At 40.2% G+C, this 16611-nt stretch overlaps 1 protein-coding gene across 1 annotated transcript in view; it reads left to right on the top strand.

Moving 5' to 3' along the window:
• PHLPP1 (PH domain and leucine rich repeat protein phosphatase 1) overlaps positions 1-16611 on the top strand; it is a 138853-nt gene that overhangs the window by 96493 nt on the left and 25749 nt on the right. The window contains exons 5-9 of the mRNA XM_051612782.1: positions 5467-5613; positions 6165-6395; positions 9005-9207; positions 10836-10896; positions 12679-12774. Of these exons, the coding sequence (XP_051468742.1) occupies positions 5467-5613; positions 6165-6395; positions 9005-9207; positions 10836-10896; positions 12679-12774 (738 nt within the window). The remainder of the gene's footprint in view (positions 1-5466; positions 5614-6164; positions 6396-9004; positions 9208-10835; positions 10897-12678; positions 12775-16611) is intronic.

The raw sequence follows: 16611 nt of genomic DNA, 5'->3' as shown, positions 1-16611 counted from the left end.
GTATTTTGAAAAATAACTGCCTAGATTTAAGGTTATTCCTTTTTGTTCAGTGCAGTCTGGGTTTTTTTTTTTCTTTTTTAATACAGTCTACCAAATAATTTTGATACATAGACTCAAACCTGTATGCCAGAGTTGTGCCTTTTATAGTTTTACATGTGAGTAGAGGGGAGAAATATCAGGATGACTGTTCCTAGTATGTTGACATAAAGGGTAGTGAAGATGCCAACATTGCAGTTATTGGTCTCCTTTTTCTTTTTCTTCCATGGGATTTAAGAAAGGAATAAGGAAGTAAAAATTCAGATAAAACTATGTTTTTATTTATTAATTCAGCTAAAGGATAAATTGATAATTAATGGGCTAGTTTCTTCTGACTTGAGCAGAATCAATCTTTGCCTTCAAACTAAGTGACCCTTTTTCCTGAGATGACTTTACTCTATCTGTGTTTGTCTGATGTGACGTGAGCTGCTTGGTTTCTGGGTGAACAGGAGTCTTGTCCAGAGAAACCAAATGGAAATTACCAGCAGAGCTCCTCCTTCCTCATCTCTCTCCTATTTGTTGAAGACTCTTCTGTGGCCCAGCTGGGGAGGGCTGCTCTTTACCTCACTTAGGCAAAGCCTTCACCTGCAGCATCCAAGGGAATCTCCCCAGCGGTTACGGAAACAAGTCTACCTCTGTCCATCAGTCTCGACAAATTAAGCAGGGCAAGAGGGCTGGAATACTTCATTTTAGTCATAAGGTTTTTACCACCTTTCTGGGAAAGGAAATGGCTGTGACATTGTTTCTGGTGCTAGACTAGCAGCTCCCTTGGGCAGTCAGGCTGTGGATGTGGAGTCTGATGCAAGTGCAGAAAGGCAGCAAATTGGACCTTTTGTTTCCAAGGATGAAATCGATGTGTCAGGTTTATATGGAAATTCTCTTTGTGATTAAATTTGTGGCCAGAGTAGCAGGTGTTCACGAAGATGCCAAGTGGGAGTTCAGCTTGCCACAGTGATGCTAGACAAGTGCCATCAGAAATGCTCAGAAACGGTGCAGAAGCCAGGGAGCAGTTCTGCTCAGCTTGAAATGATATTCAGCTGTAACCACAGCACAGTCACAAGACAGCCCAAATACAGGAGATAGTATTGGCAAAATGATTATTTTCCTTAAACTAAGGCCCTTGTTAAGCCATGTCTTCTGGTTTGGGTGTAGTAAAGCACTGCTGTTTAATTGCTTTTGGTAGGAGCAGGGCAAGACTGATTTTGTCAGATGACTCTGTTATGGCTGCATTTCAATGGCAACCAACTGGAATATACTATTCCCCCTCCTCTCTTTTCCAAACGCAGTAGAACACAAATGTGCTGCTATGTAATGGAAATTCTTCTGCTGTGCACATTGTGTAGATCTGAATTTGAAATTAGCGTGTCAGTTCATCGCTTTGCTGTAATACAAACTTCTCTTTTTAGTCTCTCTCTTCATTTTGTTTGTCAAACTAAAACCACTTCTGAAGGGGCAGCTTTGGGATGAAGTAAGTGGGCATTTTTTGGCTCGGTTATGGCAATAAGTGTTCAGTCATATTGCATGTTTAAACCCAAAGGTTGACATGTCAACATTTTACTCGAGCTTAAAGTAGAACTGTTTTTTGGATCAGAGGAGTGAGTGTTTATATATTGGTCATTACAACATAAATCCTCGTAAGCTAACTGAACACAGCATGTTAAGAGATGCTTTTCTTTAGGTTGACTTTTGTTAATATATATTGAAGTCTAGAAACAGGGAAGGAAGGAAAACAGAAAACCATACGATGGACTTGGCATGAGGTTATTATACTGTCATGCCTGAAACGAGCAGTGTTGTGCCCTTTCTTCTTACCAGCAATGCCATGGAGGCAGCATCGATGTGTGCCTCTGCTTCTGATAGGAGTAAAGATTTGGGTGTGAGGAAACAGCAAAGATGTTTGTTTGTAGCATCTATTTAAAGCCCAACACTGTGCAAACTCAGCAGCAACAGAAAACTTCAGCTTGTAAAATGCTTCTCTCCTACATTATTTATATTGATGCTACAAGTGACACTGGTGCTACTAACTGTAAATCTATCTAGATAAAAGAAGAGCTATAAACAATTCAGTATTTTAAATGTGCAGGTGGCAGTGCACCAACCCATTTGCAATGTGGATAGTAGGAAGTGAGTGGCCAAAGATGAGAAGCAGACATATATCTTAATTTTGATTGTCTGCCTGGCTAAGTAATGTTCTGTACTTGACAGTGCTCCATGTGGAGAAATGCAGTTTTAACATTTTGTAAATGAACACGTTTGCAAAGGAGGAAAAAAATACCTCTTTCCTTGTCTTAAATTAATCTCTTACCTTTAAATAAGCTTATGGTGTCTGTCTTTCACCTTTTCTTTAAATGTGCTTTAACAGTTAACTCCCTTTTATGGATTATTTGACATACACTTCCATGTGCATTTTCAGCTTTTGTATTAAAATATCCAATACTGGATACTAGTTACCCTCCCTTTCATACTGTATAGGCTTGTTAACCAGTTCAGTTTGTGTCCTTAGTAGATCACTCAAAAAAGACCCTTAATAAACACACATTAAAACATGCATTAGGGTAGCAGAGATGTGATTCAGATATATTGGGGGGTGTGATTCCCCTGCCCCCCAGGCTGAGGACAAGTATGCACAAGAATGTGTGCAGAAAATCTTAAAGCTGAACACTGCATTGGAGTTGATTAATGTATTTCTTTGCTTCCTTCATCACCCACTCTGCCCTTAATCCCAGTCTTCTTTCCTCTAAGCATTAGCTTGATCTTTGTAATTTTATCTCAAGATTGTGTTTGGGGTCTTCTAGTAGGTTGCAGTTTTCACTTGTTTAGTGGGCAAAAGCTTTGAGATTGTTTTTCTGAGACTCCAGAGTGGCCCAGGTAGAGGCTGTAGCCTCAGTATTGGTTATTAAATGAGTTAATTATATTTCATGGTTGACTTGAAAATTGGAATGGTTGCAATTTGGTGTTTCTCCAGCAGCTTAGTTATTTTGACTTAATCTTCCTATCTTCACTACTAGTTTTGCACTTACCTAAATACTAGGGAAAAAAAAATAAATGTCTGAAGGCCCCAGAGACCACTACTTAGAGCACTCCTGTTTGTATTGCAGTTGTTGTTGAGGAAGATGTGGGACAGCTGTTCCACCTCGGAATCACCCCAAATTTCAAGGCAGTATATCTGCAGCCTAAATCTACAGTTATCTTCAAGATAAATGCAGGATTGTGGGTTTCAGTCTTCTATCCAAGCCTCCTTTTTATTTTACAGTTCTCTCTCTAGAGATATCTTTAGTCATTGTTTCTGCACAGCAGCATTTTTTTCCTTGCAGCAGTATTGTATAATCATAGAATATGCTGTGTTGGAAGGTACCCATCGGGATCATCAAGCCCAACTCCTGTCCCTGTGTAGAGCACCCCAAGAATCACACCATGTGCCTGAGAGCATCATCCAAACACTTCTTGAACTCATGCAAGCTTGGTGCTGTGACCACTTCCCTGGGGAGCTTGTTCCAGTGCTCAACCACCTTCTGGGTGAAAAAACTTTTCCTGATATCCAGCCTAAAGCTCCCCCGATTCAGCTTCGTGCCAGTTCCCCAAGTTCTGTCACTGGTCACAGAGGGAAGAGATCAGTACCTGCCCCATCTCTTCCCCTTGTGAGGAAGCCATAGACTGCCATGAGGTCACCACTCAGCCTCATCTTCTCCAAGCTGAACAATTCAAGTGACCTTAGCCACTCCTCATAAGTCATCCCGTGCAGACCCTTCACCATCCTTGTGGCTCTCCTTTGGACACTCTACAATAGCTTCATGTGTTGTTTTTTTTTTTTTATATTGTGGTGCCCAAAATTGCACGCAGTAATTTAACTGCAAGATTTCTTATAGTCTCCATCTAACTCTGTTCCAAACTTCTGCCTCCAGCATGGCACAAGGTGTTCAGAATCTGTGATAACTCTGACCATAATTTTTCCATTTTTTTTCTTCTACTATATTTGCACCAAAACGCCAATAGAGAGCACAGCAATTCTTTGGTTGCTGCAAGTCTCTGTAAAACCTAAGCGTATTTGTAATCTTTAAATGTATTTATAACCTGTCTTTTGGGGTAAAACCCACACTTCACTTATAGCCCCCATGAAAATAATATATGAAGGCACTACTTACATTTTCATGTTGAGTTTTAGTCTGTGACATTAGTTTGATATCAGCAGTGCTGAAGGTGTGTGCCACCATCCTTGGTGAGGATTTCTAAGAGTTTTAGACATTAAAATTTTTTAACCTGTTCAATGCTTGATGTGTTTTCTTTCTGTGTTTTCCAGTCAAGGGGGGGCAAAGTGCTTTGAAGTAAGAATGTGCTGGACTGATGGGTAGGCTGTGGATACACTGACACATGCTATCAGAGATTACTTTCATGTGGAATAGCAGTGTTCATAGGTGCAGTTTTGCTTCCATTGCCATGTTATATAAAAGCCTGCTTGCACAAATAAAGGACTTCAGCCTTAATGAAGAGAAAACAAAGTTCAAATAAAATGTCCTGGCGTAAACCATGCTGGAGAAGAAACTTCCTCCCATCTATCGGAATCTGACACATCTTTTCATTCATCCTTTTACTTGCCTTTAGGCATACCTCCCAGTGGTTGTTAGGCAACCATAATAATGTTGCCGAACATGCAGCCTGGCTAATTGGATTGTCCCCTTCTCAGGTTTTTTGTTCAAGCTGCCTTGGTCATCTTTAATAAGGCAAGCACATGCAAGTTGCTTCATTGGCTGATGTGATAAACCAAGGAGCTTTTAAGAGTCCCCTGACACATTAAGGACAAAATTTTGAAAAGTATCCAAGCTTTTATATCCTACTTAATCAAGAGCGTAAGAATTTCCCACTGTCACTGCAGAAGTCTTCCTAAATTGTGCTTTAATTCAGCACGCTTCCCAGTTGTATTAAACCCAGCCTATTCTAATGAGAATTTTTGATTGAAGGGCAGTATCTACTCAAATGAATAGAGCTAAGCTGCATCACAAAAACTTAGTGTACAAAAAGTCTGAGAATTTCCTGCACCTTGTAATCAGTGTCACTAGGGTAATCTTGCAAGCAAGAACTGTGTTGAGAAAAATAGCAGTGTTTTAGTACAGGATGAGATGCCACTGAACTAACTGCATACATCCATAAGGATGGCAAGGGTTTTGCTCTTTGTTACACCTGCAGGAAAATATACTTAGTGTGTTGTTCAGGAGAGCCTGTTTCTTTATGCCAGCTTAAGGTGAGTGAGCTGTTGCAAGTGGTGTTGAACTTGTGTCAATTAGTTTCTGTGGTTGTTCTGAGTACCTAAACTGTAAATGCATGTAACTTGCATTTATATAACCAAACTTACCTTGAATTAATTTTTTCAAGGCAACTTGTTGAGATTTATGCTCCACTTATTTATCTCCTTTTTTTTTTTTCTTCTCATTATAGATTCACCAAATTGAAGAGCCTTAACCTATCCAATAATAATTTAGGAGACTTTCCAGTGTCAGTCTGCAGTATCCCAACCCTAACTGAACTCAACGTGTCCTGCAATGCCCTCAGAAGTGTTCCTGCAGTTGTAGGCGAGATGCGCAAGCAAGTACTTTCTTTATAACTTAACGTGCACAGCCTGATTATAAAGGCAATAAGCAGTTTCATGACTCTCCACGTAGTTTTACTATAACAAACAGTTTAAACTCACTGGGTTTTGACAGAGCAGGCTGCCTTGTAGGTCTGTGTGAAAGCAGTTGCGAACTGCAGGTGGAGGGGAAGCACCCTCTGTGTCCTGAAGCTCTTCCAGATCCCAGTGTTTGACACAAGGGTCGCCTTCATGCTGAAGAAAATCTTTCAACATTCTTGCTTATGTGCTTTAGTCATTGCAGAAGTGGCAGTTCTGGGGATATTTGAAGATACGATACAACTGTCTTAGCCTGCATTTCATAGTTGCCAAGGCTTTTAATTATTTTGTTGCTATCTCCTGTAGCAGATGTTAAAGCTTTATTCCTTAACATTTTTCTTTCTTCTGTCCTTTTGTATATTTTATGTCACTGTAACTGCAGCAGATTTGTGTGTATATAGGAAGGAAATGTGATTTAACAGGTCACTCACTTCCTTCACTCTCCCTTCCCCTCCCCTGCTTTTAATAGCTTGCAGACTTTTTTGCTGGATGGCAACTTTCTCCAGTCCCTTCCTGATGAATTGGAGCATATGCAGCAGCTCAGCTACGTGAGTCTGTCCTTCAATGAGTTCACCAACATTCCAGGAGTTCTGGAGAAGCTGACTGCCATGGATAAGCTCTGTATGTCAGGAAACTGCATGGATACCCTGAACCTACAAGTGTTAAAAAGGATGCCTCACATTAAACACATCGATCTAAGGTAGGTATTTGGAAAAGGGGAAAAGCAAGCGAGTCTAAATTATTGGTGTTGAAACAGTTTCTCCTTGGCTGTCGAATTGCCACGGGGTATAAATCTGTTGTGTTAGTCTGTTGGACTGTGTTCCTGGCAGCATTATGTAACTCGTGGCACTTGCTGTGATTTGGCACTCTCCTGTGGGGAAGAGGTAGCATCGAGCAGGGTCCTCAGATAGGAAAATGAGCTTGGGGGGAAATAAGTATTTGCACTGAAAGATCAAAGGAAACAGAGCCTGAGAGACACTGGTGATTCCTGCAGTTCTTGTTGCTGCAGTGCTAATATAATGTAAATTATAGTCCCTGACCCAAAAAAGCTTCTGTCTGAACTATTACAGATGCATGAGATGAAGAAAAGGGCAGTCAAGGTGAAAAGGCAAAAATAGTTATTACTATGTCTTGGTATGTTAAAAAGCCTAGTCCACCACAAGTAACGTTATTTTATTGATGCAACCAGCAGGCTCTATCTAACCAGATCCTTATTACAAATGGCTCTTGCATGAGTGTGTTATTAATTCTTACAGTTGTTGGGGAAGCCAGCTTCTGCAGTCAGCTGGGCAAGGCTTGGTTCAGAGCCTGGACCATGATGTCTAATTAATGATGAATTATGGAACTATTTAGTTTAGCTATTCAAACTAAAACTTAGTGTACCGTACTGCTGTGTAGATCTCAGACTTTGCAGTCAAGGAAGGGCCAGCATGAGTTAAGAAAACAACTCAAATAAATTGATATATTCTCAAGCCTTTATGGCGTGGTAAAAATATGTCTGTGTGTGTGTTTGTATGCTAAAAGATAAGAAATAAATTGGCCCCAGAGTAGGGATGCTGTGGAGCTGGCCCTGAGTCCCAGCCCTGTCGTTCTCTGCCACATCCTTTCTGCACTGAGCAGTGAACAGTGGTTCTTTGTAACACTACCTGGAACAGTACATGTCAAGTGTGTTTGTAAACTGTACTTGCTGCACAGTGAAGTGCTGTGCTCCAGTGAAATCAGAAGGAAGCACTGAAAATGGAAAAAAATAGGCTGTGGTGTTGGAGGGAACATATTACCCATTTTCTTTTACCTGGAAAGTACAGCTACTCTGAATGCACAACTGAGTGCAACTCTACAAAAGCAAGAGCCACAACAGAACTGTAGGTGTTTGCCTTTATCCTCACTAGGGAGGCTAATGGGCCAGCAGAAGTTACTGTGTTCATCACAGTGATCTGGTCAGAGCTGGGAATTTGAAACTCTTTGGAGTGCTCTGCAGACTCAAACATTGCTAGGTTATAGATAATCTCATTCAGTTATCGCTTCTGGGGAGTCTGTTGAGTATTGGCAGCGTTCAATGCACTGTAGCAAAGGTGTGATAAAACCTGTTCTCTTCATCTGATGGACCACTCATCTTGGGTTTTTGCTTTGTTTTCATTCAACAACCCTATTCAGATCTCTGAATTTGCTTGTTGTGGAACATGGCAATACAAGGGGCAAATATATGGAAATTCATGAATCTCAGTTTGGCCTTGCAATAAGGCAAGAGACTGCAGTATCTGCTGGTTACTTGTATCTGCCAGCTTCTTCCAGCAGATGTTTATGATAAGCCAGCAGGAACTGCAGAAGCTTTGTTCTTTTCTGAACTATCAGGTACAAATAACAGCCAGATCACCTTTTATTTTTATAGACACAGTAACAATAATACCTTCTTGCAGAGCTTTTCATCAGTAGTTTTCAAAATAGTTTAGAAAGAAGCTTGGTGTAATAATTCTTTTGTCACAACAGATAAAACAGCAGAGCAGATCAATCCTGCCTTTAAAATATCATAACAAAGGGGAAAATACTAAAAATCAACCTTGATCAGAACCTGGAGACATGCTAGTTTTAATCCAGTGCAACTGACTGTTGAGTGAGCGTTGGTTTGTGATTGGTGACAGCCAGCATGGCTTCACTAAGTGCAAATCATGCCTGACCAATTTAGTGGCCTTCTGTGACAAGGCTACAGAGATGGTGGATAATGGCAGAGAAACTGACATAATCTGCCTTTGACACTGTCCCACATGACATCCTGGTCTCCAAACTGACAAGACATGGTTTTGACAGATGGACCACTCAGTGGATAAGTAATTGGCTGGATGGCAGCACCCACAGAGGGTGACAGGCTGAGAGAGTTGGGGCTGTTCAGCCTGGAGAAGAGAAGGGTCCAGGGAGACCTTATAGCAGCCTTCCAGTGCCTGCAGGGGGCCTACAGGAAAGCTAGGGAAGGGCTTTTCACCAGGGAGGGCAGGCACAGGACAAGAAGTAATGGTTTTAAACTAAAAGAAGGGAGATTCAGGTTAGACATTCAGAGCAAATTTTTCACCATGAGGGTCGTAAGGTGCTGGTTACCTAGGGAAGTTGTGGAAGTCCCCTCCCTGGAGGTGTTTAAGGCAGGGTTGGATGAGACTTTGTGCAGCCTGGTCTAGTGGGAGGTGTCTCTGCTCATAACAGAGAGGTTGAAACCTGATGATCTTTAAGGTCCCTTCCAACCTTAACCATTCTATGATTCTATGGTTTGTCATCAAGAGTCTGCCATGTAACTAAATCTCTTTCTTTTTTGTCTGCAAGATTGAATTCAATTAGGAGATTGGAGGCTGGTGAAATAGATTTTCTGCATCATGTGACCCAACTGGATCTCAGAGACAACAAACTTGGGGAGCTGGATGCAACAGTTTTTAACAACGTTGAAGTGTTACACTGTGAACGGAATCAACTGGTAACCCTCAAAATCAGTGGTTATTTTCTGAAAGCGCTGTATGCTTCCTCGAATGGTAAGTGCATTTTCAGGGCAGCTGCAGTGTGGTAATCTGACCTCTGGTTTTGTACCTGGTTCTCTGTGGGATGTTTGTGGAGTGCAGCACATGTCATCAGGAGGAATCGGGAGGCTCTTGACATAACCCTTGGATAAAAGGGTTTCACATCACACTACTGGTAGTTCTGAGCTTCAGAAGTGACTTTCAAATGGCACTGGGCCTGCTGCCTTGGAGGTCTCAAAACTGTAAACATCTTAGAATTTGGGCTGAAATTCCTCTATTTCAGCAGGGAGGGGTCTTGAAGTTGTCAGTTCTTTGGTTTCTATTAGTCTCTTGCTTCACTAAGGCGAATAGGGAATTTATTACTTCTTCTTGGAGTTGAGAAAGTTGGATCGAGTGGCTGTTTATGAGACAAACTAAAACTGTATGTTTTTTCTGTTATACTACCTCTAACTGCTTACTCTGTCCAGAAAACTACAAAAACTATAATGAGTAACTGCATTTGTATTTGATAAAATAATGCAGTCTTCCAGTTGAATAAATTCTGTGTTCCATGAATAAGATTTGTTTGATCTGTCTCTGGAAGCTCCTGTTACTTAAAATACTTAGTTTTTACCACAATTTTTATTGTTTGGAGTAGCTTGGTATGGAATAAACAAAATGAAAGCAAGAGAGCTGTGAATTTGATGAACAGTCTGAACAGCCTTAAAGGCTGTCACCTTAACGATATCCAAGCCTATGCCTTCATTAAGTATTCATGCGAGGATCTTTGTAGCTGAGAAAAGTTAACATAATATGAGCATGTGCTGTGCAATGTGAGCTGAGAACCCAAGTCAACCTATATCTTGCAATCAGCTGCCTATTTGATCTTTCTGTTCTTCCTGGCTATCCTCTCTTTGCACCTTCAGCCACCTTCTTTTAGTCTCTTCCAAAGGAACTGTGATGCTTGTTAGGCTTTCACTTTAGTGGATTTTCTGTAGGCTTTAATAAATGTATGCTAGTTTTGTTTCAACCTTAATGCCTAAGCATTAGCTACCTAAAAACCTTAGGATATTAAATACTATTGAAACAATCAAAATACAACATTACTAGCAGTAGTTACGATGCTGTGAAAGGTCTGTAAGGCAGTCTGCAAACAGGAACTCCACAGGGATGCAAAGGCACATGTGTTGTGTTGAAAAATACATTGAATCTTGCCATGACCCGAAGGTATTCTGTAGCTTACTGTTCCAGAGTGGAGAGTCTCCCTTTCTGTGCCTGTACCACTAGTGACCAGTGAAAGGAAAAGCAGAGCAGGTGTGTGAGTGTCTAATTTGGACAGAGAGTGGCAGAGGTGAAGTTACAGCTCTAGGACAAAAATGGAAAATATGAGAAATTGTTGTGAAACCTTAAATATCCTCCAGTTTGTCCTCTCTGATTAGTTACACGGTGTCCGTCATAGCAAATACAGTGTATTACAGCAAATGTACTCAGACGTAATAAACTAAACAGTTCAAAAATTACCAGATCCTCAGAAGTTTTTTAGGTTATTGACTTGTTCTGAAATCTCTGGATATTAGCTGCTTAAAGTAATTCTTATGGAACAGCCATTTAGGTGCAAACTTTTATCACTGCTTTTGGTTTTATATATATATTTCCCCCCCTAGAACTTGTTCACCTTGATGTGTATCCAGTTCCAAATTGCCTGGCTTATATGGATGTTTCTAGGTAAGAGTATGTTTTATTCTTGGGCCTGTAAAATACACAACAATGAGGCTTACAGAAAAATGACATTCCCTGGTATTTTACTGGGAGGGAGTGGGGAGAAATTAGGCTGATTTTCAGAGTTAGAGGATGGGCTTTTTCCTACTGGCCAGTTGCTCCTGGTTTCCTTTTTTTTGTGCTAAAAGCAAAATGTGTCTTCATAGTTCAAGGAAAAGAGTTTCCCTGATTTAAACATTTCTTATCTTATAGAGATACAACATGATGATGCAAATGTGCACCAACATGAGACATGTACAGAAGTTCCCTTCTAGATATGTCTGTGTAACAAGCCCAGCATAGGTGACAGTTTGACAATTCAGTCACCAGTTGGGCAGCTCCTGCCAAGCTGTCCTCTGCAGCCCTGGTTTCTGCTGGGGTGTTGCAGTTCACATTTGAATGCACCTGTAAATCTCACTTTAACAAGGGAGGTGGGATAAGAAAAGAAACGGAAAAGGGGCTGTTTTAATTTGTTTTATAGTTTAATGAGTGAAGCAGGAAAACACTTTATACATTTGCTTAATGTGTGTCTTATTTTAAGGAATTACTCATCTTCATGTTAAAGGGATAATCTTATTAATTTAAAAGCCTGCTTAAAGCACTCTTAAGCAATTGAGGGTGATCTTAACAATTAGTGAGTGAGTAAAGCTGGGCAAGTGGCCATCAACTTGAAGTTCCGTCAGCCATGAGTTACACCCTTGATGCACCTAAATGTAACGCACAGGTGTGACTAAATAAGTGTGATTTATTGAAAAACATTCTTTGTAAAGCTTTGTTCTCCATCTCCATTTAGCTGTAATCAGTGCAGAATGCATGATTTTGTTCACAGAACCCTTTTTTGCGCTTCAGTTCAGTGGTGATGTTGTGACCAAATGGGTAGAGTGTCTTTAGCTCCTTGATTTGCTTGGTTTTTGGGAAATCCATTTGAGATTGAAGCAGTCTGTCTGAGGGTAAGAGGGGCTGGCTGCTATTGCTTATTTTGATTAAAGGCTATTGTGTGAATAAAGTATAGGATATAAGTACATTAATATAACAGTCCTAGTCGTGAACTTCAAGTCTGTGAGTGGCTGAATATTACTTGATGCTCAGTTTTGCATCTGCCTGTGCTAAGTGAAGTAGTGGTTGTGTGAATGCAAATGCACACAATCTCCTCTGTGTATTTTGTACTGTTAATTTTTATCTTTAAGGCAGGATACACAGGTGCCCACTGTGTCTAGCTGCATGTTTTCAGTGCAATATCTGGAAAAACTTACCCCAAGAGAGCTTAATTTTTCGAAGGGTTCATTTTGTGAAGATGAATACCAGAAGAGCAAAATGTTTGACTCAAATATACACCAAAAAAAATATTTTGCTCTATTCAGTGAGGTAGCTGACGAGTGCTAGAGTGGGTTTCAGGATTGAATTTGAGGGCAATCAAAGAGAAGTGTGTTTCAATCATGTAGGGTGTGGATATCCTCTCAGGCGTATCTCACAAATTTTCTTCTCCATGGAGCTACTCCTAATGCTTCTTCCGCAATAAGTTGGAAGCAGCTTTTTCCATTTCCTTAATGGCTGCACATCTATGCTGTTAGCTTTCTTGTCCCCTCACTCAGGACCTTACTGCTCTGGTAGTGCCCATAATGGAGGGTGATACAGTCTCATAGGCAACATACTATGTAGCAGATTTATTCCCTGCAGATATCTGTATCTGTCTTGAGGCTATATTCTTAATAGCCTTTACATCTTGATTATCATGTTCTTTGTTTATAGAAATCACCTGGAAAACCTGCCTGACTGGGTATGTGACAGCAGGAAACTGGAAGTGTTGGATGTTGGCCACAATCAGATACGTGAGCTGCCTGCTCGGTGAGTCTCGCAGACCAGTTGCACAATGTGGAACAGTATAAGCAATTTAGAAATAATTGCTGACTCAGTGCTTAGCTTGTTCCAGTGACTGTCAGTCCATTTTTTTTTGTTTGATTTTTTTTTTTTTTGTTTTTACCTTGGGGGTGTCATCATGCCTCAAGCTTCCACCCAGCCTTTCTTCTTACATTTTCATGCAGAGAAAACATTGCCTTTGAAATCCAGGTGGAAGTTTTGAAGCTGTTCATGTGGCTGTTCAGGCAGGAAAGACCTTCATTTTTAATACTGAATATTAAATATTCATAAATATTCATATTCAAAACCATAAATTTGCATGACAGTTTAGAGATCCAGAACTTGTAACTTAGTTTCAGTGGTGCCTAGAGACTCCAGTTAACAGCCCTGTTTGAGTAAAAAAGGGTTGAAAGGAGAATATAAAGCCTCATCAAGGAAGAAATCTCCTGCAAGTACAGCAATCACTTTCACTACAAAGATTGTATCTTTTCCAGGAGTCTAAACTGAAAATGCATAAATACAAATCATAGGAAAGAAGTTAACAGGAAGGAAAATAGGAGTTGAGTTCAAATAATGAATGGCTCTTAGTAGTGGTTTTTTTCTAGAGGGACTTGTTCCAAGTGAGTATAGTGATCAGGTGCTGGTATTTAGAATTTTTAAGTCCCTGACTTCACTGGAAGAGAGCTGTCATTGTTGTCTGCTCTGTATGCTTTAAAAGAAATTATGTGAAAGAGGGAGAAACATACCAGGCACAGAGGGTGAAATTGCGTGGGGATGTGCGGAGCCATTGAAGATTTGCAGACTGTTGGTATATGGTGAGCTATTAGGTATTTTCCTTAGGGAGCTGTACAGCACAGAAGAGCATCAGAACCAAAAAGGATAGTTTTGTCTGGGTCAGATGAATGTGCCATATGGTGTAAATGGGCGGTTTTAGTGTCAAAAAAGGGAAGAGAATAGATTTCAGAAATGTAGGCAGGAAAGTATTGAGAAGAAAACTAAGGGGATAACATGCAGAGTATTATCCCTCTGTTTTTTCACACAAAGTGAAACCACACCTACTCAGAAGGTGGGGGGAGCAAAAGTTCATTTGCCTTTCGTTTGCACTTTATAACAAGTGACTATCAAAGCATTCCGGTTATCTTTGGGAGATTAATGATTAGCTGAAATTAGGTACAGTCAACATCCCACTTGTCTACCCTGCCATCTTATCATTAACCCCAGAAAACAGCTTATCTTTGAAAGCTCTTCTTTGTAGTATGTGTTTGGATAGCTTAGTTCCTAATAAGTCAGTTCCATTTTAAAGCCCAGTTCAAAACAGAGACTTGAAATATCTGTTAAACTTTGGGAAAATTGAGTCCAGATTCAAACGCAAATGGGTCAGGGCTATAGACCTACTGTTAAGTACCAGGTCCAGTAAGTTTGTTCATGTGCACTGCTGTGTGCTTTTCCTCCTACATAGAATAGCACTCTGAAAACCTGTGAAGTGAGTGAGCCAGGACTCTCCTAGTATGCTTGCAATTCTAACAACAAATGTTCAAGCCTTGACTGACCAGCAGTTTCCTGGAAAGCTGAAGGTTGCACCTAATCATAACAAACTACAGTGGATGCTGTTTGTGTTTGCCTCTTGAAATAGAAAAACTATTGTTAAAGAGTTGAAGCAGTCGAGATAGAGGACTGTGTACTAGTTTGTCTCACAGAAAATAGGAACAATGTATACTGTGCTGTAATGCAGCCATTTCTGCTCTAAAAGTACTGAATATAACAAACAGGGTACTTAGCCTTAGCTATGCAGGACAAATTGTCATAAAACTAACATTGCCAGAGATTTCCCCAAATAAAATGGAAATGCTTCAATTAAGAGTTGCCAGAGTGACCTTACTTCTAACAGTGAACAGATGTGTATATGTACTGTGGTTCCTTTCAGTCTGTTGTTTTTTTGGGTTTTTTTTTTTGTTTTTTTTGTTTTTTTTTAAAAGATCTATCTGTATTCAACATTGTGTTCTCTTGAACAGTTGCTTACTAGGGGAATTGGTTGAATATTTTTACCAAACCGTGTTTTCTTAGAAGATACTGATGCTGAGTAATGTGCTTGTCCTTAGAACTTTTAGAACCCATCAAAACTTCCAGTGGGAGTCGTGCAAGTGGGAAGGCTGCTCATAATTAGGAGCAGTCCCTGTGCTCTGGTGCCTCACCCAGCTTGAGATCTAGGTGGCCCAGGCTCGTCAGGAGCTCATTTAGTTAACTGCTGGTGGTTCAACCTCTCTCTAGGGATCTCAGTTCCTTTAGTGCTTGTCGAACTTGGAAAACAAGGGGGTGGAAAAAACCAAACACAAAACCAAAAAAACCTCAAAGACATAGCTCTTCTGAATTATTTATACGATACATTTGCATGGAAAAGTTAATTGCTAAGGTTTTCATCCTGATTTGAACTTTTTTTTATTTACAAATGATAATGACCCCACTCATTAAAAAAAAGACAACAAAACTCCAAAAGTGATTATTGTTATTTTTTTTAAGGTGTGGTCACCCATATCTACTTTTTCTTATAATGTTTGGTGTTGATGATACTGGCCAGTCTTGGTTAGGAAAGGAAATAGAATAGAAAGGCAAATCCATAACTGAGAGATGAACCAAGTGGAAGTGGCGTGAAACAAAAATGGTTAAATCACAAAAACATAATAGTTGTGCTTATCACTGTATGGTAAGTCTTTTCGCCCTGTGTTGAGCCTTCTGGAATGATACAGCTGCCTTTGACTTGTGTCCATAGTCATAACTCAGACAATCCAGCCAACTGAGATAACTGTTAACCCTGGCATACAGATACGAAGTATGACTGTATCTGTCAAGGGGAAAATACTCAGCATACTTCATTGATTATTTTGACACAATTGTCTGATGTCCTGATATATTGTAGGGAACAAGGGTGGAGGGTCTTTATGTGTATTTGGGTCATTGTAACAGAGGGAAGATGATTTTTGCTTTAATGCTGAGTAATTTGAGTGTCTTTGAAACAGGTCAGCATGATGCACAGGCTCGCCAGATTAAACAGCACAGTAGCAGGAATGTAAGAGAGGTGGCAGATAGATATTATTTTTTTTCTTTGCTGAAGGATGGTTCCTGTTCAAAATCGAGAGTTTCTCTTTTTTTTTTGAGGTCTTCAGGTGCAGATTTAAAACTTCTTTATTATGCTGTTTATACTGCAAATTTTACCTTTACTATTTGATCAAAACAGTAGTTTTCTCTTTTCTCTTTCTGTTGTCCTCTTCCATCCCTCTCGTTCTCCACTAGCCCCCCAAAACATGGAGTCAGGGAATGAGACTCCGGGTCATCTATTGCTTGTAAAAGCTCAAGAAAGTAAAGCCGATTAGATAAATTTCATTCACTGTAGAACTGGAAAGGAGGCTTTATGTTAGTCAGGTATTAACAGAAAAGGAAAATGGGGGGTGGGGAATTGCATTGGATTATGAGTCAGCACATGATGAATAGAGCACTTTGAAGCTTGTGGGGTGATGGGTGATTTCACCCACACTTACGAAGTTCTTCCATTAGCTAGGGGGATCCCACAAGTGCCATTTTTTGCAGCCATTGTTAGCAATTACCTCCTTCACTGTCTTGCTCCTGTATTCATGTTTTATACAGTGCGGTAATATAACCCTTTCTCACTGCTTTCACTCCTGAATCATCCTTAAACCTCCTTCCCTGTCTCTGAGCAACCTTTTTAAGAAGTTGGTGGAGAGTGGGAAGACATTCTTGGATCTGTGCGTAATTAATACCATGTCTGCTAATCAGTTGGCTGAATCACTTTCTTGCAAAGAATTGTGATAT

The sequence above is a fragment of the Apus apus genome, chromosome 2, assembly GCF_020740795.1.
Source record: "Apus apus isolate bApuApu2 chromosome 2, bApuApu2.pri.cur, whole genome shotgun sequence".
Lineage (NCBI taxonomy): Eukaryota > Metazoa > Chordata > Aves > Apodiformes > Apodidae > Apus > Apus apus.
The sequence above is the reverse complement of the archived record's forward strand: the minus strand, read 5'-3'. Positions and strand labels throughout refer to the sequence as shown.